This window comes from Kryptolebias marmoratus, linkage group LG21, assembly GCF_001649575.2.
Source record: "Kryptolebias marmoratus isolate JLee-2015 linkage group LG21, ASM164957v2, whole genome shotgun sequence".
In the NCBI taxonomy this organism is placed as follows: domain Eukaryota; kingdom Metazoa; phylum Chordata; class Actinopteri; order Cyprinodontiformes; family Rivulidae; genus Kryptolebias; species Kryptolebias marmoratus.
This window is the reverse complement of record NC_051450.1, coordinates 20,277,291-20,300,510: the sequence shown is the minus strand read 5'-3', so window position 1 is coordinate 20,300,510 and position 23,220 is coordinate 20,277,291. Positions and strand designations below refer to the sequence as shown.

General features: G+C 40.4%; 1 protein-coding gene across 4 annotated transcripts in view; it reads left to right on the top strand.

Moving 5' to 3' along the window:
* The window catches only part of phldb2b (pleckstrin homology-like domain, family B, member 2b), a 38,882-nt gene extending 15,787 nt beyond the window's left edge, over positions 1 to 23,095 (top strand). For 2 of the 4 annotated variants that reach the window (XM_025008985.2, XM_037973070.1), the window contains 19 exons: positions 743 to 862; positions 2,956 to 3,140; positions 3,322 to 4,527; positions 6,987 to 7,373; positions 8,135 to 8,284; positions 8,485 to 8,622; positions 9,667 to 9,795; positions 11,103 to 11,258; positions 11,644 to 11,754; positions 11,888 to 11,962; positions 12,498 to 12,650; positions 13,696 to 13,839; positions 13,954 to 14,053; positions 15,296 to 15,446; positions 18,638 to 18,728; positions 18,921 to 19,067; positions 19,804 to 20,023; positions 20,148 to 20,233; positions 21,007 to 23,095. In XM_025008985.2, coding sequence (XP_024864753.1) covers positions 743 to 862; positions 2,956 to 3,140; positions 3,322 to 4,527; positions 6,987 to 7,373; positions 8,135 to 8,284; positions 8,485 to 8,622; positions 9,667 to 9,795; positions 11,103 to 11,258; positions 11,644 to 11,754; positions 11,888 to 11,962; positions 12,498 to 12,650; positions 13,696 to 13,839; positions 13,954 to 14,053; positions 15,296 to 15,446; positions 18,638 to 18,728; positions 18,921 to 19,067; positions 19,804 to 20,023; positions 20,148 to 20,233; positions 21,007 to 21,147 — 3,890 coding nt within the window. In that variant the 3' untranslated portion in view covers positions 21,148 to 23,095. The remainder of the gene's footprint in view (positions 1 to 742; positions 863 to 2,955; positions 3,141 to 3,321; positions 4,528 to 6,986; positions 7,374 to 8,134; positions 8,285 to 8,484; positions 8,623 to 9,666; positions 9,796 to 11,102; positions 11,259 to 11,643; positions 11,755 to 11,887; positions 11,963 to 12,497; positions 12,651 to 13,695; positions 13,840 to 13,953; positions 14,054 to 15,295; positions 15,447 to 18,637; positions 18,729 to 18,920; positions 19,068 to 19,803; positions 20,024 to 20,147; positions 20,234 to 21,006) is intronic. The other 2 variants (XM_037973069.1, XM_025008987.2) reach the window with 2 other exon arrangements.
* The last annotated feature ends 125 nt before the right edge of the window (positions 23,096 to 23,220 follow it).

Here is a 23,220-nt window from a genome sequence, read left to right as displayed (position 1 = left end):
CCCCCCTCCCTTGCCTTGGTGGTTTTGTCTCTGACTTCACATGTGAGGAATCTGATGTAACCATTACAGAGCAATAAAAAAGGTGCTTTTTCAGCTCTTTACATGTACATTAACATTATGGGGGTTTTACAGGCTTACCTGGACTCTGACAGAGAAGAGGCGTAAACAAAGTTACACAAACATCTAAGAAAACAGACAAACACTTCCTCTGCTTTTCTGTTTTCATTCATACTGGCACTTTGTCATTCTATTGTGCTATATTTTTTTTCTCTACAACCTCCTCTTTTCTTAGTTTCAGTCCTTCTGTTACTTGCTGTTGCCATCTGAAGTATTTGGACAGCTGTGGTCTGGCTGTGTGTATTCCAGAGGTTGTGACCCTGACATCTTGTTTGATACCTGGCCCTCGCAGCCTAATTGATGGCCAGAACAAACACCGCGGGCCGGGGTGACTTGCTGCGAGCGAGCATGTGCAAGAGACAATCTGGCTGTGAAGAAGTACCACGGTCTCATTTTAATTTAAAGCTGTACTTCATGTTCTGCTTCTTCATAGTTTTCAGTTTCAAAGTTTGCCCGTAGATAAAGAACAGGTCTCAATGTGGGAACATAAACTGGAAATGGTTGTAATCATTGTGCAAAAACAGTCAGGGTCAGTCCAAATGATTGAAGTCATGTAATATTAACCACAGGCCTTCTGCGGTTAGCTGCATGATAAATATTCATTTTTTTTGTGTTTTCCTTTCAGGATATTCTCTGTGTCTGGGTAAGTCCTATCACTTCCGGTTCAACCATCCTGAAGAGGCCAGCAGAATGAAGAGCATGCTTCCTCAAAAGAGCCCAGTGTCAGCGTTAGCCTACAATACAGGTAATTACACAGATGTTTGGTGATAAAGTGGTAAAAAAGCCACTTTCCTGACCCTGAAATGTATTTGTTCCCCATTCTTTACTGTCTTAACTCCTCCATCTTTGCTTTTTTATTGTAGTTTTACAATTTCCACCTGTTCTATTCCTTTCTTTGCTCATCTGCTTCACTTTTACACCAAATCTGCCTTTTTATTGCCTGAATGTCTTTCCTAAACACACCGACTCCCTTGGTTTGAATGAGAGAAACTTGGTTGTTTGTTCACAGGTCTTTTTACCAGCGACCAGTCCCTGATCTTTACCACCTCTTTAAGAGCCTGAGATAAGGTGTTTCCAGGCCTCTGTGCTCTGCTTTTTATCATCCAGGTTTCTCAAAACAAGGATAAGCTCTAATCCATCTTTTTGAAAGCAGAAAAAGATTTGCAGCTGTGCAACAGAAAACCAAGATCAAAACTCCAACCAGAAGCAGGACACCAGGTTGCATTTAAACCCAGTCACATGCAAAAATTGTAAAATTCAAAGCATATTGGATTTTTTTCCATCATTTGGTATCTCTTTATTGCCGTGGAGATCCAGCTGGATTTTACCGTCTCCTTGGTGATTGATCGGGCTGTGCACAAGGTGTGTGCACATTGAGTGTGTGAGCTGTGCTCAGTGGAATTCTTGCTCTTTAAACCTTAGACACAAGGAATGTACTCCTTTCCCCCCCCCACACACACATCTCTGCACACATGCTAGCTAAACTGTTATTGCAGACAGCTTTCATCTTTATCTTTATTCTTCAGGGTATGAAGACTCACACTGTGACATGTGAAGACTTCCACACAGAGCGGGACGGACCGGGCCACAGTTATGATAGAAGAGAATAAACACCTCTGCTTTAAATCTGCCCATGTATGGACACAAGCACTCAGCGTGTGTGTTTCTAGATCTTATGATGCCTTTCGTTTTCTGCCCCATTTCTCTCCACCAGTTTGAAGTTTTGTCTTTTCCTCACACAGGCACTTATTTAGCTGTGCCTCGCACTTTTAGTTGTTCCAGTTTCTGTTACAAAACAAGCAAGCTGTTGTGGTGAAACATCTGCACGCTCCTGCTGTTTGCACAGATGGGACGAACGCTTCCGTATTTCCCGACGCAGATCCACGGTCCTGAGCTGAGGGAAAGCCTTTCTGGGTGTGTGTTTGCATGCGTCTGTGGGAGTGTGGCAGCGAAGTGCTGGGTGGTCTAACCTGAAGCGCTGTAATAGCTTCTTTTCCACATAAAACCCACAGACGATTAAAGAATAGGCAGGTCTCTCCACGCTGCTTTACCTACTGTATTTTCACCTGTAAGTTTAATAACAGGATGTGCACAGCTTGCTGTTGGAAGTCCTCACAGAAAACAAAGGCAGAACTATCAATCAGGCATACTCCAGCTGATCTTTTAAAGTGGCTTATATATATATTTGGCTGATAGCTGAGTTTAGTAGGAAGGACGTAAAAACAGACTCTGCTGAGGTCTGGAGAAACTGCTTTAAATATAAAGTCTTAAGGAAGGGCAGGGGGCCTCTTAAGGGTATTCCACAATATTTTGTGGGCTTTTTCATTTAGCAAAATCCTATTCTGAGGAACTCAGCTCAACTTAAACTGTTTGCTTTGGATCTAATGGAGCGGTTTTTTTTTTTTTTTGTGAGTGTGCTGTTACACGCAGAATCACTTTTCGTGTAAGTTGAGTCCTGGTCCTGGAAATTTGCTGCCAGTTGTGGAACATTTTTGCAGAGGTTTTCTGCCAAGGACCTGATTTATAAATATCTACATCTTCAGGTACACACACAACCCCTCTCTCCTTTGTCTCTCCCTATTTATTACCTCTGGCTCTCACTTTTTCCCTGTTTTTCTTTCTTTTCCCTTTCTTCCTTCAAACCCATTTTCTTTGTTTTTCCCCAATTCAAAGCCTATCAAACTTCTCATACATGCTTTATTTTTAGCTCAGTACCACAACTTCTCTGGTATTTGTTCATAAGATTTGCATTCATGCCTGACTTCTTTTCATCCATCTTTTTACCCATAAAATTGTATCTGTAAATATACACCTTTTATATTTCTCTCTTTTTTTCAGACTATTTGAAGTTTAGCAGTGATTATAGTCATGCAGTCGTGGGGGGCACCAGCAGCGCCAGGGGCATGAGATCAGCCTCGGAGCTTCGGGATTTGATGGACACCCTGCAACGCAAGAAAATCGCCCTGGAAAACAGCCTGAGAGCGAATGGAAACGCTAACCCCTCCTACTTTAGCATGACACAGGTCAGCTAGCATTTATCTGCTGTTATATGGCTCATGAAATATGTTTGGATAGCTTTGAAACCTGTCCTTTTTTTTGCCCTTTTCCTCATTACCTATAATACCAAACACAGCTAAAAGGAATTCACTCATTATCTGATATATTTTGAGTTGTAATAACTAGTTTTTCTTTTATGTCTCTCAGTCTCCTCCCACCACACCTGTTTCAACTCCTGCCATGTCTTCATCGGCCTATCAGGAACAGGCAAGGCGTTTCTACAGCTCCGATCGCCCACCTATGTCTTTGAAATCTGCTCCCCTTCTTTCCTCTGGACGACGGTCAGACCCTTCTTCTTCTCTGGCCTCACGCACCTCAGTTGGCCGCAGTCAGGACAATGTTGGCATCGCCGACAGCCGACGGCTGCACAATCCCGGCTCCACTCCTTTGCTGTCGATGTGGAATGGTGGAGGTTCTTCTACTTCGGTGACTGGAAGTGATGTTCCTCCCTCCTCGTCGTCCCGCGCTTCGTCGACAGGAGGTGCGGTCAGCATGCCCTCCAGCCCTCGTCTGGGTCGTCGCACCTACGGGAACCAAGAACCGTCGCCCATCAGCCGAACCAGGAAGTACTCAGCAGGGTCACTAAACAGCATGATAACAGGGGGGCACAGCCGCTCGCTGCCGCGTCTTTGCCCTTCCCCATCTCCCCGCGGTGACAACAATGGAATGCTTTCCTTGTCAATGCTTCCTCCACGGCGGTCCGATATTGCAGGGGGCTACAAACTCAGCAAAGACCTTTACAGCAACAGTCATAACAGCAGCTTTGAACTCAGCCACAACTCCAGTAAATCCTTCCAGCAAGCGTCTAACAGAAATCAAAGCCAAATCAGCACTCAGGGTGAAGGTGTTGTGTCCATCTCCCTTTCTTCACCTAAGAGCTCCACCAGTCATTCCATCTCACCCACGGCCGCCCCGCCAGATGTGACAATCCCATCCAAAGCAGGAGGCTCTTCTTCTCCTCGTGTTGCCAAAAAGCTCAGCCTGGCCTCCACCAGCTCACTGGGCTCCATCAGCTCCTCAAGTTCCAGCCCTCCAGAGCCAGAGCGTCTTTCCCGCCAAGGGGTTTCTCCGGGACTACAGGTGCCCGTTGCAGAGAGAGAAATGCGAGGACTGGAGCTCACCTGTGGCCCTGGACTGGGTGAGAGGAGGGCTTCATTTGGGAAGGCAGGGCTTGAACCTGGGATTGGTTTGGGGGAGAGGAGGCAGTCGTTCGGTAAGGCCGGGGTGACTCCGCCGGGGGGGTTTAGGGAGAGAAGAGGGAGTATCAGCTCACTGAGTGGGAAGGAAGAATTAACAGATTACCACCATCGACAAAAAGAAGAGAGACTTCGAGAGCAGGAGGTGGAGAGACTGGTAAGTTTTATGATTTCTAAATGAAAAATGATCTATTTTTAACTTGTAGGATTTCATTTTTACTTAAAGATTGTTTTCTTTGATTTAAAGCAGGTAGTTTATGTAAACCAGATAATCCTGCTGATGGGTGAAGGCTCTGAAATATTAGAATGTAACATATTATAGTACTGGAATGTTTGGCTTTAAAATAACATTCTCTTTGGCCTGTCAGACATACTCTCCCAGGGATCTTAACACACACACATAGTGAGGTTTACCACTCAACAGATGCTTATGGCAGTTAGCCCATACTAACAGGACTATTCTTAACCCCGTGCTTGGATTGTGTGTGTGTGGGTGCGTGTTTATGTCAGTCATCTGGAGGTCCGCCCGGTGCGGTTTGTACCACCGAGTGGCCACAGAGCTCATCATTTAGATGTGGGTCAGAGAAACCAAGATTACAGAGTTTAGTGCAGCAGGTGGATAAACACACAAATGCACAAGTGAGCTTGTAATTCCACGACTCCTCTGTCTTTATATTCTGCCAGCGTATCCTTAACTGTGAGAAATTGTTTTTAGATTCTGTGCAAACCAAACTGAGATGTCCTGCACACTTAGGTTCTTATTAGAGAGACATTTTCAACTTTGTTTAAAGTATGAACTGAGCTTTTAAACCCTGCTGATGTGGTTGAAATTACAATTGATTATTTTTTCTTTTTTCTTTTTCTTTTTATATAGTTAGCTAATTTAGTTTTTCCTTTTACATTCTATTTTTTTTACTCCTATCACTAAAATCCTTCTTGGGGAAGTGGAGTGATTTATTTGTTTTGTTTATTATAAGGCAACGACCTATTTGTCTTTATTTTTAAATCATGAAGCTGACTTTGTGTCGTTGAAGCCAAATGTTATGTAAAATTGCTTCCCTGAGAATCAATTAAAAAAAAGAAATTACAACTAGCTTCTTGGTTACTTGTTACAGACAGCCGTTGTATTTAAATAGTCAGAGATAATTCACTTTTAGTATGAACTTTAAAAGAAAATGGCTCAAAAAACTTAAAATTGGACCTCCCTTTAGCATTTTTAATTAAAGGTGGACTGGGATTAATGGGCAGACTGTTGGATCAATTAACAATGTCTGAACGTTTTCTGCCCTCTAGTGGTAGTTTTAGAAAACTGCCTTCTTGTTAACAAGGCACTGTTAGATGTTGGTAAATAAACATTTAATCAAATCTGAATTAAATTATAGCAAGATCAGTCATTCAGACTAATTTAATGTTGAATATGGTGAAATTTAGTTGGGTTTAAGTTACTATTTATAACTAGTTCAGTCATCATGTGTTTTCTAGCACAAAAAATTGACCTTATTTGTTCTTATCAAAAAAGGACAAATAGTCCTGTTTGTATTGATTTTCAATAAAAATAACTTTATTTCACCCAAAAAATATAACATGATACAGAAAGTAGAATAAAATACTTAATAAAAAGTGCAAATCTTTTTATCTTCTGTGGCTCAGACTAAAGAAAGCAGTAGCTCTGATTTCTGCATCTTCTTTATTGCTTTCTTTTTATCTGTCTCGTGATTTCCTTCTTTCCCGTTGTCTTTCTTTCTGTCGTTCAGTCTCTGTAGTTAACAGTTGGGCTGCAGAGGTTTGTAGAACAAGATGACACATTAAACTTTTTAAATGGGGTAATGTGTGTGTTTGTTAATAGGTAATGTTTATGGCTGCACAATTTATTAGGAAAACATAACAAAACAATGAATTTTGCAGTGATGCTTATGTCACTGTAATGTTCACACTGCTCTCTAGGTGTCATCTGTGGGCATTCAGTGGAGAGAAAGTCCATCTGATTGCTAAATTTGTACCATTTGGTGATTTAAGTTTTAGCAGACAACTATTTGAACACTTTCACTCCACAAACATCTCCTGGTTTACATTTCTTCCAGGAGCACAGTATCCTGGAATGAGTCTTGTTTTCTTAGCTGCATTACAGACATTCCTGTGTTTGTAGCTGAGGCTTGTTTCCGATTGTAGCCGTCAGCTGTCCACCTTCTCATTAGCTCACTCGGTCTCTCTCTGTCACTCACAAGTCCAACCTTCACTGTTTCTAATATTACTGAGACCAGCCTGCCGTGGCTCCTGTGCTTATCTAAGCAGAGGTATTCCAGTGAGGCTTCCGTAACTCGCCACATATAGCTGTGCTCGGGCAACTAGAACAGTGGGAGGGGAAGTTTTGCTGTAGGGATGTGAAGTGACAGGAAATAGGCTTCCTAAAATATAAAAAATGATATATTTAGCTAGAACGTGTTACTGATACAGAAAAGGAATGGTGCTGGGTTGAAAGTAAATGGAGTTTTTGACTTCTTCAATGCTTCCACAGGTAATCTTCTTGTTTTCCTGGTAGGACTGATGTTATTTTTGTTTTGGTTGGTTAAAATGTAACTGGTACTAGCTGTGTCTATATTTGTGTGGTCATCTCAGGAAAGGCAGCGGCTCGAAACCATCCTGTCTCTTTGCTCTGAGCTCGGCCGGACTGAACGCGGCAGAGGTGGATCAGCTCCAAGTTCAACCTCGGCTGTCGCAAACCTTCAGAAGATCAACCAGGAGCTGGAGAAGCTCCAGCTGAACGATGACGACGACGACGACGACGATGCACCATCCGTGTTTTCAGACTCTTCTGCTGTTAACGGGACGTCAGGGAAGGGTCACATGACCTCCCCTGGATCAGAGAACGGCTACTATGACGACGACCTGCAGGTACGACGAAGGTGCAGCAGTGGGCCCAGAGACTACAGGGCGGAGTCACCTGTTGTCAGCCTGCGAAGCTTTGCTCCCTCACCTGCTCCACGTGTGCACAGGACAAACGAGGTATTCTTCCTGCAAATTTACGCCCCTTTTTATGTAATCACTGGGTGTCCTTAAATTAATATGGGATTCACAAACTCATTTACCCTTCAATAGACATTTTATTTTCAGTCTCACAAGCTTTTTAAGATCCTTTTATATAGAAATTTATATGTATTAGTTTTGTAGCACATTGTAACATTACCTGACTTATCCAAAGACAAGAGGAAGGAAATAAACCTGATATGACAGCAGTAATGTGAGTGGAGCTACAGAATAAAGTGAAAGCTGACACTGTTGGTTATATAAATCACTTTTAAGTAGCCGTCTTATCTATTTATACCCTTTTGATTGACTTCATCGGCCAGGATTAAAGCAGAGAAAGGTTCTGCTTCCTTTTCTCTCTAGAAAACATGAGGGCTGCAGGGTTTGCTGAACCGTATTAATATCATGTAGAAACACAGACGAAGATATTTACAGCTCATTTATTAGATTACAGCAGGCCAGGTGTCACCATCTATAATTGGGTGGATGTTTGCTTGTAAAAGCCAAGTTTTATCTGAAAAATAAATTTAATCATGATCAAAATAAAAAGAGCTAAAGCAGGAAATGTTATCTATGTGATTTTTATTTGAGGAAAAACAATCAACATTATACAAGTAATACAAACAGATCTGGACACAGAATACACCACATTATTGAGATTTTAATGCAGTGTTTTAATCATTAAATGGCTTTTTCTGTATCGGCTAAATCCTTAAATACGCTGGTGGCTTCATCATCAGGTTGTAGAAGATGCAGCTCGCCGCTCAACACCCTCAGAGGAGGAAGTGAGGCGCGTGGAGGAGGAGAGGATTCAGGTGCTGAACAACATTGAGGAGCTGGAGCAAAAAATCAAAGAGCTGGACAACCAAGTGGAGGAATCTGCCCGAGAGGTAAAAACAGACTTCTTTTAGTCCAGAACTTCCTTTAAGTTTCCTAAACTTTGCATTTCTTTCTAGATAAAACCTGCATATTATTTCAAGTTTATTATCATGTAAAAGTTTGATCAAATCAGGAACAGACAGCAAAATATTTCAACCTGTACTCCCTTCTGAAATAAGTCTTTTTGATTCATTTATTACATTTTTTAAAGGTGGAGGTTGAGCGAGCGCTGGTCGAGGCTGAGCAGGAGTCTGAAGTAGCTGCTCTGGAACAAGAAAAAAGTGCTTTGGAAGCACTTCACAACAAAATGGAAGAGCTGGAGACTAAGTCCCAGCAGGAAAAAGAAAAGGTATGCAAGAAACATTTCTTAACTTTAATCCAATGTTATTTAGGAGGCTTAAATTATTTCACACAGACAATATTTGTCCAAAAGATTCTGCTTCTTTAAAATAGGAATATTTATTTTAACTTTTAAGATTGCTGTAAAGCCCATAACCAAACACCAAAGTTTTAAAAGAATTTTACCCATGGTATATGGTCTTGGAAAATATATAGTCAACTCAGAGACTCTCCTATGTAGAGTCATGTGACCAGCCAGTAGGCGTTAATCTCTTTCATGCTCTCTCCGGTCCAAATATACATCTGCTAATACTACCCAGGGTGCATCAGTCACCAAGTGATCCTATGTGACACACACGGCTGCAGGAGTGCCTGTCTTTTCATGTTTGTACCACCATATGGTAACGCTGATTGGGTGGGAGGTGTAGGTGGATAATCAGAGGGAATATGTTGTTAGTGTACATTTATAAATGAGCATGTGTGTGCATGTGCTCATTCTTTGTTTGGAGTTTCCTCTTTGTCGGAATGAGTCCTGGTTAGATGAAAGCTTTCCTTGTAGCCACAGTTAATATCGTGCAGGTGATGAAACTGCGAGGGAAAGATAAATAAAAGGATCAGAAAACGTTCGTGAAGTTAGTTGTATTTATGTGGTTGCTTGTGTAGGCTGCAGTGTTTAAAGAAAGGAACGTCAGTGTGTTAGTTAATCCTCCCTGAGTCACTCCATGTGTCCCTGTTTCCCTTCCACCCATTCCTTTAATAATCTCCATTCAAGCAAACTGGACTGCAGGCAGGGTGCAAACCCATCCCATATACCACCCTCCTAATTCCTTTAACCAGCCCTTCATTACTCTGCCAGATTGTCTGCCTCCTTTTCTTCCCTCCAGGCTAGTCGTATCGACCTGGACACCATAGTAACTAACTGTCAACCCTCCCCCCAGTCCCCACTAACTCAGCCATCCTCTCTCTGTCCTGTGTGTGTATATGTGCTTGTCTTTGTATTCACATGTGCACATGGTGTAAATGTTGTGTGGGGATGTGCGTACACGTGTACCAGGCGAGCGAGTTGCTGCAGGCAGAAAGGGGCAGAGTAGAGAGGTTGGCTCAGATTGTGTGTGAGCAGCGCTCTCAGCTGGACAGCTGCCCTGAAGCCACCAAGGAACCCCTGCAGGAGCAGCTGGCCAGGGTCAGTACACACACACACACACACACACACACACACACACACACACACACACACACACACACACACACACACACAAACACACCATTCCGAGTTTGCTCAAGTGTGTTGGCCAATAAATCCACGCAGAAAATATTCAACATATCTGAGGAAATGCATTAGTGTTGCATAAACATATAGTCAACATGAGAAGACGTTACAGGGTGTATTTATATGGATACGGGCTCACGATGTTTACTTTTCACACGCAAAATACCCCCTAACCTCCCTGCGACCACTCTCAGCTTCACCTCATTTAAGTTCTCTCTTCCCTCTGTCTAACACTTCTGTTTCCCTTTTTATATAAATCTCCTCTTTAAAAGAAAAATAAAATATCTTAGAGTTAGGCAGAAATACCAGTTTGGCACATTTGGGCTTTTACGTTGGTTGTTTAGTGATTCATTGAGGACAAAGCTTTTCATAATCTGTCTTTATTGTGTAGTATTTCATGTTAACTCCAATAATTATATGTGTCAGTGTCTGCTTGACTCCTGGGTGTTCATGAGATGTTAAAGATGTTTTTATTTTTTATTTATGTTGCTCTGAAGTGAAAGAAAGCTGCTATTTAAGAATTTTAGAATAAAATGCCCTGACGCGCAAATTTATGTCGAATAAACAGATATAGGTGTTCGCAGTAGTTCTTAAAACCTTGTGATCCTTTTATACATTTTGGTTTATTTCTGCTTTAATATAAAACCTAAAAAACACAACATTTCATTTAAGTGCTTTTTTGTTTCTCTGGTGGTTTTAAATAAAACAATTCAGTCTAACAAAATGTAAAAGATTGTGATTTTCTTTGATTAGCATTAATCTGAAGATGTTTCAGCTGTTTTCAGTCAACAGGTGAGGACGCACTTTATTATATATATTAAATAAAACAGGATTTATCAAAGTCTGGGGTTTATAAAACATTCGTAGAGGTCTACTACACCACGAACCAAAGACAGTCCACGCTCAACAGGCTGGAAAAGGTTACAGAAAAGAGTGAGAGGAGAGAACTGAATAAGAATCATGTTCATGGAAAGGCTGCAGTGAGGTGAATTATGGTGCTGGTAGTATTATGGTTTGGGTTATTTTGCTTTACATGGTCTGGGATGGCTTTCTATCATTTTATTTATTGCACAAGAAGTTTTGAAATAAAGAAATGAATCTGAAAAAACTGTCCTTCATCAGAAACTGAACTGAATTAAACTGTTTAGTAAAGTTAAGGCTGACTAGGACATATAATAATAATTACAAGTCACCTAATTCTACCAATGTGTGTGTGTTAGGACTGTGAGGTGCTTGAGGCAGAAACGAAGCGTTTTGAGGACCTGGAGTTTCAGCAGCTAGAAAAGGAGAGCAGGCAGGACGAGGAGAAGGAGGTTCATACGCAGCAGCTTCTCCGGGACATCGCAGACTACCAGCGCAGCACCGTCACTCGCAAGGTAACAAAACAAATCTGGTTTTAAATACAAGCAGGACAAAATCACGTTTCCCCAAAAAGTTAAAGTTACTTAAAAACAAGAACTAAGCACGTCTGGAGGCAATCCTGGTCCTGGAGGGCCACCATCCTGCATGCTTGACTTGTTTCTCTGCTCCAACACACCTGATTTGAATCAATGGGTGATTAACAGGCTTCTGCAGAACATGAAGAGGTCATTTAACCACTGAATCAGGTGTGTTGGAGCAGAGAAACAAGGAAAACCTGCAGGATGGTGGCCCTCCAGGACCAGGATTGTCTACCAATGATGCTGATTTGTCTGAATTTGCAGCACTAGCAGGAATGTTTGAATCAAACTTTGATGCAATGAACTTTTAATCCTCTGTCAGGAGCGATTGTTGACTCTGAAGAAACAGGCAGAACAGATTTCCCAGCAGGCCGAGCGAGAAAAAGAGAGCTTCCTGAAAGAGAGGAGCAACCTGGATTCAATGCTGCAAAGAGTACGAGGACATCCATGTTTGCATGTCTATGCATGTTATTCCCCCCGTGTATGAACAACAAATAGGTGCAAAGTTGATTTTGATGTAGTTTTTCGTTGCTGTTGTGATTTATTTTGATTTTTTTGTCCGTTAGGAAAAGGAAAACCTCGCCTCACTGGAAAGAAAATACGCTGACCTCACTGGCGGCCGCAGCTTCACTTTAAGGGAGGTAGGTTTGATTGACAAGAGCTTCATTTCTCCTCTTTGAACTTCACTAAGGCTCTAAAAGTGGGTGAAATCCTTGTGGTTTAATCATTTGGGTTTCCTTCTCTGCTTGCTAGGACTCAGCCTCTTTGGCTGATGTGTGTCCGTCACTCCTTTGCTCTGTTTTTCTCAAGAACGCTGAGGTATTTCTGTCTTGTTGGACACCTCTATGCCTTGTTTTCCTCATAGTTCAGATCCACTTTGAGTTCTGTTTTCTCCTGTCCTTTCTGGTTTCTTGTTGTAATTACCTGTTATAATAATTTCAATGCATACTTATTTTATTAATTGTGAGCACAGCTTACTTCACGTGATTACAGAGTGAATCTTTTTTAAAAACATGTCCTTTGTGGTGTGTGTTTTAACAGTGCTGTGTGTAAGTAACAGTTCTGTAGTAGTCTAATAAACTAATTTTCATGTTTGACATCTTAATATGGCTGACTCACTTCATGCTACGCCTCACTCCTTCTCTTTACCCTGTTTCTCCCCATGATACCTTCCAGGGTTATGTCACTGTCAGTGAAATCAGTGAGCTTTACTCACAGCTTGGGCAGGACCCTAAACCTGCCCCTGCTCCCTCTCTGGCCAAAGCCTCTCCCGAGTCCGAGGTAAACCTTTCCCCTGATGACGACAGCCCCAAATCAGCGGAGGATGAGGTGTGTGGAGTGTGAAGGGTTTGTTTTTGTGTAGTTTAGTAGATGCGGGCAGATGATGGATGATTTCCCTGAACTTCTTCTGGAGTGCTTCCTTCTTTTCATATCTTTCTGCTTTCTTACAGCTTTTCTTTCCTTCTTTTAAAGCCCTGTCGTTCTTCTTCACCAGCCGACTGTCGCTCCTCTTCCTCCTCTTCTTCTTCCTCCCATCTAAGTTGTCGTCCCCTCCCCAAAACTCCCTCTGTGCACTGGCCAGAGAACATGGTCTCGTATCGAGACCCTTCCCCCCTTCCTGACTCCCCCCCACCTCCTCTTCCTGTCAAAAACCATCATCAGCGACACAGGCAGGTAACGTGTTGGTCAATAACTTTGGGTTTCTTCATAAGAAAGACACTTGATATCCAGATTTAACTACAACATATTGTTTAAATCTACAGTACTCAGTTCAAATGATGATTATAGCAAAGTTCAGTGGAATAAAAGATCTGCATCATGCGTTGGTGGTCAATTACGCCCACTAGATGGCACCAAAGTAAAACAAAAATCTAAATTTCACACACTGTAACACTTTCTTTAGAGCTGAGGAGTATAACCAGTGAGATAGAAATACACTGGAATGGCCAGCCACAGCACAGTCTATGCTAATGAGGAGAGAATTTGTGCCGCCATCTTGCTAGGGGCTATGTTGTGTCCTTAGTTGCTGCCAGAATAGCATCAGTTTACATCTGAGTATAAAAAAATAAAACTCAGCTCATTACAGAATGTTCTTTGCCCATTTTCACAATATGCATGATATATGTTTAAGCAAATTAAGGCTTTTTCAATGCTTTTTTGGACTGATGAGACAGCAAATAGCACTAACAAGGCATTAACGTGTACTAATACAGTGAGACACATAGCACCTAGCAAGATGGTGGCCATGAATCTTGCCTAGCATCATCAGTGGCCATTTCTGTGTACCTCTATTTTAGTGAGATAACCTATAATAAACAGTGACTTAAGGTAAAATATTAAACAATATTTTTCCCCTTCTGTTTTACTTAATTAGCATTTCCGTTTGCTGGAGGAGAGGAAGCGGTCTGAGAAAGACGGTGGGTCACATTTGAGTGATACTTTACCCAGGAAGAAAGGCGTCCCCACCTTAAACACTCAGTTTATGTGCTCGACACTCGGCCGCAGCTTCCAGACTAAGGTACCACTACATGTACACACACCGGGGTTCTTTGTTCTTCTGTGAAGAGCTTATTTTTTTCAGTCTTGACATTCAGATGTAGCATGAAGTAAAGCTGTTTTTGGTTTGTCATAGACCCACCAGCCTTTGGTACAAAGTACAAGCTGTGGCAGCATTCTTCCAAGAATATTTTCTTTATCCAACAAGGAGAGTGAACCCCGCCGTCTGCATAAAGGTACATAAACAAACCTCCCTGTAAACCTTAAAGAAAGTTCACTAAATCATGTTCTGCAGCACAGAATTAAAAAATAATAATTGTAGATGTTTTCAGCAGTCTCCTTCAAATATTAAATGAACTCGTGTTTATATGATATAACCTGGTGTTTTGGAGAGTTCATTACAAGTTTGATGGCAGTAGCTGCTAATTCTGGGACTTCCTCTGGTTCTTTCTGCATTAAAGTGAAAATGTGAACAAGCAACTGAGGTCAAAGTTCGAACCTCTTTCTAAAAGTCATCTTTGTAATTCATTTGTGATTTACAAAAACACAGACGTCCCTGTGATTTACCTCCTAAAGACACTACACATATAGTATCCGTGTTATTTGTTTTATTTGTGGGTGTTCACATGAACTTGTTTAGGGAAATTACACTGTTACTCATTTGTTTATCTGTGGTTTAAGATAGTGGAGGAATGTGTTTAGCAGCGCTGCGCCTTGGTTTGTTGCTTAGCTAATAAAAACACTTTTATGTGTGTTTATTTAAAGGATTCAGTCAGAAGTATTTTTTTTTATCTCCTAAGGTTCAGCTAGCCTTTTTATATCATTAGTTAAGTATTTTAAGAGGAAAACTGCATTGTGAGTAATTGTACTTACTTATACATATAATAGCCACAAGCAGAACCCAACCCTTTTACAAGATATCTAAACCTTGCCGTTATTGTGACTCCTTTGCCTCGTTTTAATAGCAAAGTTGTTTTTTTTTCTTGAAACTGGCACGTGTATCTGGTCCCTGAGTCCCTCTGGTCCCTTGATCTGGCTCATCTGATGGGTGGGTCTCCTCTATGGGTCTGATGGTATCAGGTTTTTGTATGTGTGCCTCTTCCTGTACTAAGAGGCTGAGTTAGACCCTCTTCAGAGTATCTGTACAGTCATTTTGTCATCATCCTTCTCCCTGGAAATAACATTTTTGTCTCTCCAGGCATATTTAGACTGCTTCGGCCTGTTTTTTTTAGGACTTTATATATATACTTCTTTGGTGGGCATTTTTGTTAGTGGGATTAAGTTAATAGGTTGGTGTGTTTTCTTAAATTTATTTTTCCTGGAACGTGTTACAGTGGCGGGGCATTGTGATCCAAATCCTTCTGGGCAAACTGTCCCAGAAGGAGCGGTGGAGACAGGTATAACACGTGGGTGCGTGCATGAAGAAGAAGTATAAGTAACGTTAGCAGCATTAACGCGTTTGCTTTTGTTGTGTTTAGGTCAGTCAGGCTCCAGAGCAGCCTCCCAGACAAACGTCTACCTCGATGCCTTTGGGTACCGTGACAACCAGGCCTTTGACACGCTGAGTGTGGACAGCAGCGACTCCATTGAAACCAGCATCTCTGCTTGCTCCCCTGACAACATCTCCAGGTAAGTGTTCAGCATTCCCACTCAGTCTGGTCTTTAAAAAAAACCCAGAAAATTGAGTATGATTTTCTATGAATCAAAAAAAACAGCAAAGTGCTTTCAGATGTATTATATATAAAATATGAGCATAAAGTGCTTTCTCACATTGTTTCCAAAATTTGGCTTTTAGGAAAGAAAGTATAAAAAAATGAATGATGACTCAAAGTGTTTGCACAGTTCTACGTCCAAGTTTGAGTTTACATTGTAAGATATCTTATGAACTTATCAATATTTAGATATGTGCTGTAAATTATTTGCTATGTGTTGTTTACAAATTACCCTATCCCTAAAGCAAACACTGCTTTTTTTATTTTACTCTAAATCAGAACATGATTTTACAGAACTGAACCTGTTACTTGACATTACAAGTCATAATTTTTTCTTTTTTCTGAAGTTTTATTTCCTGCCCTGTGTTTTTCTTTTGTCTACAGTCTGCTGTGCATCTATAGAAATGGTTTATATTATATTATTTGGTGTCAAAAACAGCTGAAAATCAAAACAAGAACTCTGTAGGAGCCCTGAGTGTTGCTGGTGTGTTTTATTTTTGTGCAGATGCAGGTGTGTTACTGCGATATTTGATAGCTTTAATGGAAATAATCAGCTGAAGTGGCAGAAATGTTTAGGAAAAAAAGAAAAGAGAAATGTGTTTGTATTAAAACTAATAACTTTGGGTCTCGGTGGGAGGCGTGTGCAGAGAAAGAGTAAAAAGTAGTTAATGTAAAAAGCATGGAGGGAGGTTTCCCGCCTTGCAGAACGGCACATGTGGAGCTGCCTGTTGGAGAAGTTAGAGGGGGGGGGCTCCTCATTAGTGCTCCTGGGATCAGGTTACAGAAAGTGTGAAGGTGTGTGTGTCTGTGTGTGTTCACAGCCAACCCCCCTCAGGTTGGGATGAACTGAAGGGAGCAGCATTAGTGCGGAGCGGTGAGGAGGGGGTGTATCTGGACTAAAACCATGTGTGCTCGCCCTCCTCTCCTCTTCACAGTCCTCGCATCGCTTCAGTTTGGTTCCAGTTGGACTACATTAAACCTGCTCAGGGTGGACATGGATTTATGTTGGACAGCAAAGAGGTTTTATAACCAAACTGGGATTTTGTTGGTGATGGGTTTTGTTTTTTGGAACTACTGAGTGAAGGTGTCCTCTGAGCTGCTTCCCAATGACTATGAATGCAGTTTCCTCTCATCGCTTAAGGTAGGATAACAGAAGAAAGAAGAAATCTCACTCAGAGGCTAAAGCTAGGTATTATTACTTCATTAATGACGAGGACAATATATATTTAAAACAAATATGCAAGTGCTTGAAACTAAAGTGAAAAGTTCTGATTGAATTTAGCGTACGCATTATTTTCAGTGTAGTTAGTTTGCTGATTTTCACATTTGAAGAAGTCTAATTAATCATCATTAACAGCAGAAGTCTTGACTTGGTCACAAAATAAAATTATTTGATTTCAATCTGGAAACGAATACCAGAGAGCGGGAAACAGCGTTATATTTTTCCCCCTCATTTTTCCTTCCCTCCCACTCCATTCTTTTTTCTTTTTTTCTCATTTCTGTTTTTACTTTTCCCTCCCAGATTTGTAAAAAACGTGGGTCTAATGCGGACCATTCCTCCTGACAATGTTATGACATCATCACACATCAACACAGGGTATCCATTTCCTTTTGGCTCCAGATAAGAGAGTATTCGTGTGGGTTTGTGTGTCCGCTAGAGGAAAATTAGTGTAAGAAAAATTATGCTTAGTGCGACAAAACCTCATATGACTTAAACACCTTCCTGCTGATGTCCTTCAGGGATGCTCTTCATATGCAGACTATCTGCACATAAACTTTCCTGTCAGGAAAGAAAACTGACATGGGACAATCCTAAAATGACTTTAACATCCCGGCTTCCTCTGCCAGTGGATCTGAAACACACACATGCATAAACAGGGATACTATCAGAGGTGTGGAGCGTTTAGGTTTAAATACTAAACAAAAGTAATTTTTTTTAACCTCAGCTCTTTGTGTGTTGTATATTTGATTGTCCAGCATTATGAAGCTGTGGTTGTAGCTTTCAGATGTTGTGTGAACACTATTGTTTTCCTGTTTTTTTGTTTTTCCTCTAAGTTTTTTGCGGTCTAACTAATCCTTCATACTTTCTGCTGTTTTAAAAAACTCCACTGGCTGCCAACCAAGTTCCGCATAGATTACAAAATTCTCCTGTACACTTTCAAGGCCCTTTACAATCTCTCCCCCCCATATCTTTCAAATCTTATTCATATTGCCATTCCCTCTCGCTCCCTCAGATCATCCTCCTCCATCCTTTTGACTGTCCCCTCCGCCCGTCTCACCACCATGGGGAGCAGAGCCTTCAGTCGCTCTGCTCCCCGACTCTGGAACTCGTTACCACCTCACATTAGAAACATAAAGTCATTCTCACAATACAAATCAGAACTCAAAACACACCTTTTTAGATCTGCTTTTTCCACCTGACACAATTGGTTTGCCTGATTTTNCTTTTTCTTTTCTTTCTTTCATTGTTACATCTTATTTTCTGTTACTGCTGATTTTATTCTTTGTACGGTGTCCTTGAGTGCCAGAAAGGCGCCTTGAAATAAAATGTATTATTATTATTATTATTATTATTATTATTATTAGCTCCTTCAGGAGACGGTTGCTATGACTTTTTGGTTTTGTAACTTTTATACTTTTCAAATTATTTAACTTTATTTACAAATATTTTCCCTCTAAACATACATTAAGGTATCTTCAGTTCCTTCAAAAACTTTGCTTCATCATCTGTTTTTGTCTTTTTGTGCTAATTTTAGCTTGTAGCTACTATTATACTATTTTTTTCAGCCATTTTTAGCTTTAGCTAGCATTTAGTTAGTTATTATTTATTTTCGTTTATAGATAGTATTTGGCTTTTTTAGCTGTAACGTCTCAGTTTTACCTTCAGCTGGTTTCAGTGAAGTCACTCAGCATTCATTGCTCTGGTTGTGAAAATGTTTTTCATTCCTGCAAAGTCAGAAAATGCATCAACAACAAAAAAACATGGGAAATGGAAAGTTTAATTTGCTCCATGCTATGTTGGTTCATTAAAGCCTATTTTTGAAGTGGTTGCGTGCAGCAGAGGGACTTTTTGTTCTGATGTGTTTTTATTTTGTCTGTGGACTGCAGCGCCAGTACGTCAAATATGGCCCGGCTGGAGGAGATGGAGCGCCTGCTGAGGGAAGCACAGGTCGAGAAGAACCGCCTCCTGGAGCACAAGGTTCCAAATGACATGAATTACATCCATTTATTTCCACTGTTCTAACAATCAGCACTCCAGCCTGTTGGTTGAGGAGCTTTACTTTTGCCTTTAGCCCAAGAACAGTAACCCAGAATACCCAAAGTTGGTGTATGTATGTGTTTGTGTATATTGTTTCAGATTTTTTTTTTGTGTGTGTTTATTGTCTTTCAGGAGCGAGAAATGGAAATGCGAAAGCAGGCCCTGGAAGAGGAGAGGAGAAGAAGAGAGGAGCTGGAGAAAAGGTTGCAGGAGGAGACGAGCAGACGTCAGAAACTCATCGACCGTGAAGTGAAGCTGCGAGAAAAGCAGAGGGCACAGGTGATGTATGACAAAAACCTGAGTTAGGCTGGAAAATAAACACATTTTAAACAACAGCACCCAGGTAGCTAAACTGCAGGAATCTTCCTAAATAGCTGAATGATTTCCTCACACCATTGTTGTTTGTATTTTCACTGAATCACTTGAAGATGGGGCATCTGAGTCAGCTGATTTGTTGCAGATCTGTCTGAGAAGCAGACAGAGGCCGCTGGGCTGATCTTAACCAAAAAAGTCAGCAGTCTGGCACTTCCCCACAGGGTCATGCTGTTTCTGCTTATAACAAGCATGAAGGAACAACTGTCCTCATCTATTAACTCAGCCAGTCCTTAAAACAAGTCTTAATCTTGTCTTCACAAACCATAACGAGTATTCCTGGGTTACAGCTTACTGTAAAGTCGGAAGATTTGTAGAAATGTGTGAATAAAGCAGCATTTTGACTGTAGAGACTTTCACCAGAAGGTCCTTTGCCTTTATGTCCTTTTATGGTGGGTCCTGGTTTAAGAACCCAAAGTACCCAGTTTTAAAACTACTGGTACTTGCAACTCTGAACATTTCTAATTATATTTTCTGTCCTCTTCAGTTTTATTTATCCACTGCTGGTTGGAGAATAAAGACTCAAACAGTATGCTGTTCCCCAGCATATGAAATTTATTTGCTTGAATTCCAAAAAGACCAAAGTAATTTTAAACACATGACTCTCATTCCTTTTAAACAAATTCATCTTGTCACTCTCCAGTCGCGGCCTCTGACTCGGTACCTGCCAGTGAGGAAGGACGACTTTGACCTGCGGGCTCACATCGAGTCGGCAGGCCACAGCACGGACACGTGCTTCCACTTATCCATCTCTGAGAAGACCTGCCGAGGCTACCTCATCAAGATGGGAGGCAAGATCAAAACCTGGAAGAAACGCTGGTTCGTCTTCGACCGCAACCGACGCACACTCTCCTACTACTCGGGTAGGACAGGCGCGCCCACGAAGTCTTACAACTTTAATGATTAGTGTTTAAAACTTGTATATTAAAGGTACACACAGAGGTGTTTCCCATACTGAACATCCTGCTTGTGTTGCATTTTCTCCAGATAAACACGAGGCCAAACTGAAAGGAGTGATTTACTTCCAAGCTATTGAAGAAGTATATTACGATCATCTGAAGAGTGCACATAAGGTACGAGTTTATTGTGTTCATATTTGTCTGAATGCTGAGTCAGCATTCACACGATTGTTTCTAGTTTCTTCTGTACGGATTTTGCAATCAAACTACCTTCAGATACTGTCATCTATTTTGACAGCTCTGATATCAGCTTGCTTTGACTTTAGGATTCTGTAACTTTTATACTTTTTAAAATGTTTAACTCTTTGTAAACTAAAATTTTCCATAAAAATGTGTTGGAATCTCTTCAGTTCCTTCAAAAACATTGTTCTCTTTGAAATCTTCTGGTGCTGCTTTTAGCTTCTGACTATCGTTCTGCTACTTTTACCTACAGTATTTCTTATTTTTACAAATATTAGAAATTGTTTTGCAAATTTAGCTTCTTCTTGCTTTAGCATCTGCTCTGCTCCTTATAGCTTTTAGCTGCTGGTTTGCTGATTTTAGCTTGTGTTCTGCTCATGTAAACTTTTTAACAACTCACTCATTCAGCATTCATGTTATATTTTCACAGAAAATGTGATTTCTTAGTTCAGTGGTGTCCAGTCCTGGTCCTGGAGGGCCACCATCCTGCAGGTTTTAGATGTTCTGCAGAAGCCTGTTAATCACTCAGTCATTTAAATCAGGAGTCACAGCAGAGAAACACCTAAAACCTGCAGCACAGTGGCCCTCCAGGACCAGAATCGGACACCTCTGCTCTAGTTTAATGTGATTTATTCATCCAGTTCCTCACTTGTGTGTTCTTGTTTTCTTTTTGTTTTATTATCTTTTTTCCCCATCTCCCTCCTCAGAGCCCAAACCCCTCCCTAACATTTAGTGTGAAGACTCACGACAGAGTCTACTACATGGTCGCCCCATCTCCTGAGGCCATGAGGATCTGGATGGATGTGATCGTCACAGGCGCTGAAGGATACACCCAGTTCATGGTGTAGTGACGGCTGCCGCGTGTCTCCCTGTGAGAAAGGAGCTCTCAGAGCCGTGTGGGATCTGTCACAGTGACAGGGAAAGCTAGCATTCAGTGTTCCCACAAATGGGCCTTTCTGTTGTTGTTGTGATCACAAATAGAACTCAGGATGTAGAGAAACAGGCTGAACTGAATCTTCTTTGCAGTGGATTTGAGAGTGAAAAGGTTCTTGCTCTTATGGTTGGTTGACAGAAACTCTTTAGTGATAATAGCCCTGTCCTTTTTGTCTTGACAACCACATACTGTATGCTCTCTCATTAGAATAGAATAGAATCATTCTTTATTTGTCCTTAAGTGGGGAAATTCCAGTGTATCAGCAGCAAAGTGACATGTGAATAAAAGAACACCTGATACACAATAAAACTTCACTCATTAAAACAAAAACAATAAAAAATAAATGAAAAAAACAAATTATCTGGCAACAAAATGAGATAATTAGTAAAAATATTAAAATACGTATTGACTTAGAAAAAAAAATACCTTTTAGAAAGTCTTTTTGTGACTTTTAAATGCCCTTTTCAGTGCCTTTTTATTTTTAATTTTCTTTGAATCTCATCGCTTGCTGGGACAAACTCTGAAGTAGAATGTTTTATTTCTTAAAAGCCAGGGTTACATTTGTGTGCCACACTCGTGTGAAACGGTTCACACCAACTTTGTATTTTTATTATGCAATTTGTTATTCATCCCACAAGAACAATGAGGCAGATCTGAAATGTGCTGCAATGCTCTGCCTTTGAAGGTAATTTAAAACGTTTATTTAGTATGTTCTGTCATCTAAAATGTGCCTTTATGCTTTGTATCATTCATTTTAGAGAAGAGTAGACAATGATCAGAAATATTTTATAGTATTCTTTTAGGTAAAAATCAGAAACCATGTTGAAAAATCAACATGTCCAAGCTTTATCTGAAGCTCTGTGACAGTCAGTAGCTTATATAAGCTTAAATAAGTTTTATTTCTCTTCTTTATTAGTTTAATTTCCTGTAATGTTCCTCCTGCCTTCTCAGGTCTAAACTGTGTGGATTGATGTGCTGGCGTCATATTTACACAGCAGATAAATCGGTGCCTGATTGAGGTGCACCATGTATTTATCGTGGGGTTACATAATGTTTTCCTCGACACATCCTCACATAAAAGCACCCAGAGGTGCAAGCAGATGCTCGACTAGCCTGAATTTCTTTTGTTATGAATTGTTATCTCTGTCTTTTGTAAAACGATCACATGTGCTGGATGTATAGGAGCTTTACCAAGGACTGAAACAAATAAAAATCACGACTATAGGCATTAGAGACACATAGTTGTGATATTTGCACGTTGTTTTTAAAGCTGTATTTAGTTTTTAAAATAACTGACAGTTAGGATTCATTATGAACTCGACAAATGTAGTATTTGTACTTTGTTGTTGGTGTATACTATCTGTATTTTGGAGATCTTAGTCCTCAAGGAAAGAGTTTTCTTTAAAGATGTCGAGCAGACGGATTTATGGTACATTTATTTTTCTGAATATTGAGCTGCTTTTATCCACTAGCTTTCATTGCATGGCGTTATTACCACTAATTAAATGTTGTTTTTTTTCTTTAAATAACTATTCCACTATAATCATTAAAGCTGCAGAAATCACAGTGCCTTTTGTGTTTCTTGTATTTTGACCAAAGTTTGTCAAAGTTATATGATGTACGTCTGGTTTCTTATGTTTTTTTTAATTACAAGAAGAAACTAAAGTACATTTGTTGTTTGTTTTAAATGTGACATAACAAGTACATGGTCATTTTTACCATCTAATGGAGATGTTACAGTGGAAGAATCCCAGAGTTTTTTCTTTCTTTTCTGTAATGTAAAATCACTCTGTATTTATGTTTTTATCAATGCATGTATCCAAATTTTGTAATTTCATATAAATAATAAATGGTATATCATACTTTGTATTGTTTGTGTCTTAAAAAGTTGCTTTTTGCCTCAAAAGAATAACAAAGATTGTTCCAAAAATAAAGCGAAATGATAAACTGAAGAATCTCATTTAGTTTACTAAGTGTGCAAAAATGC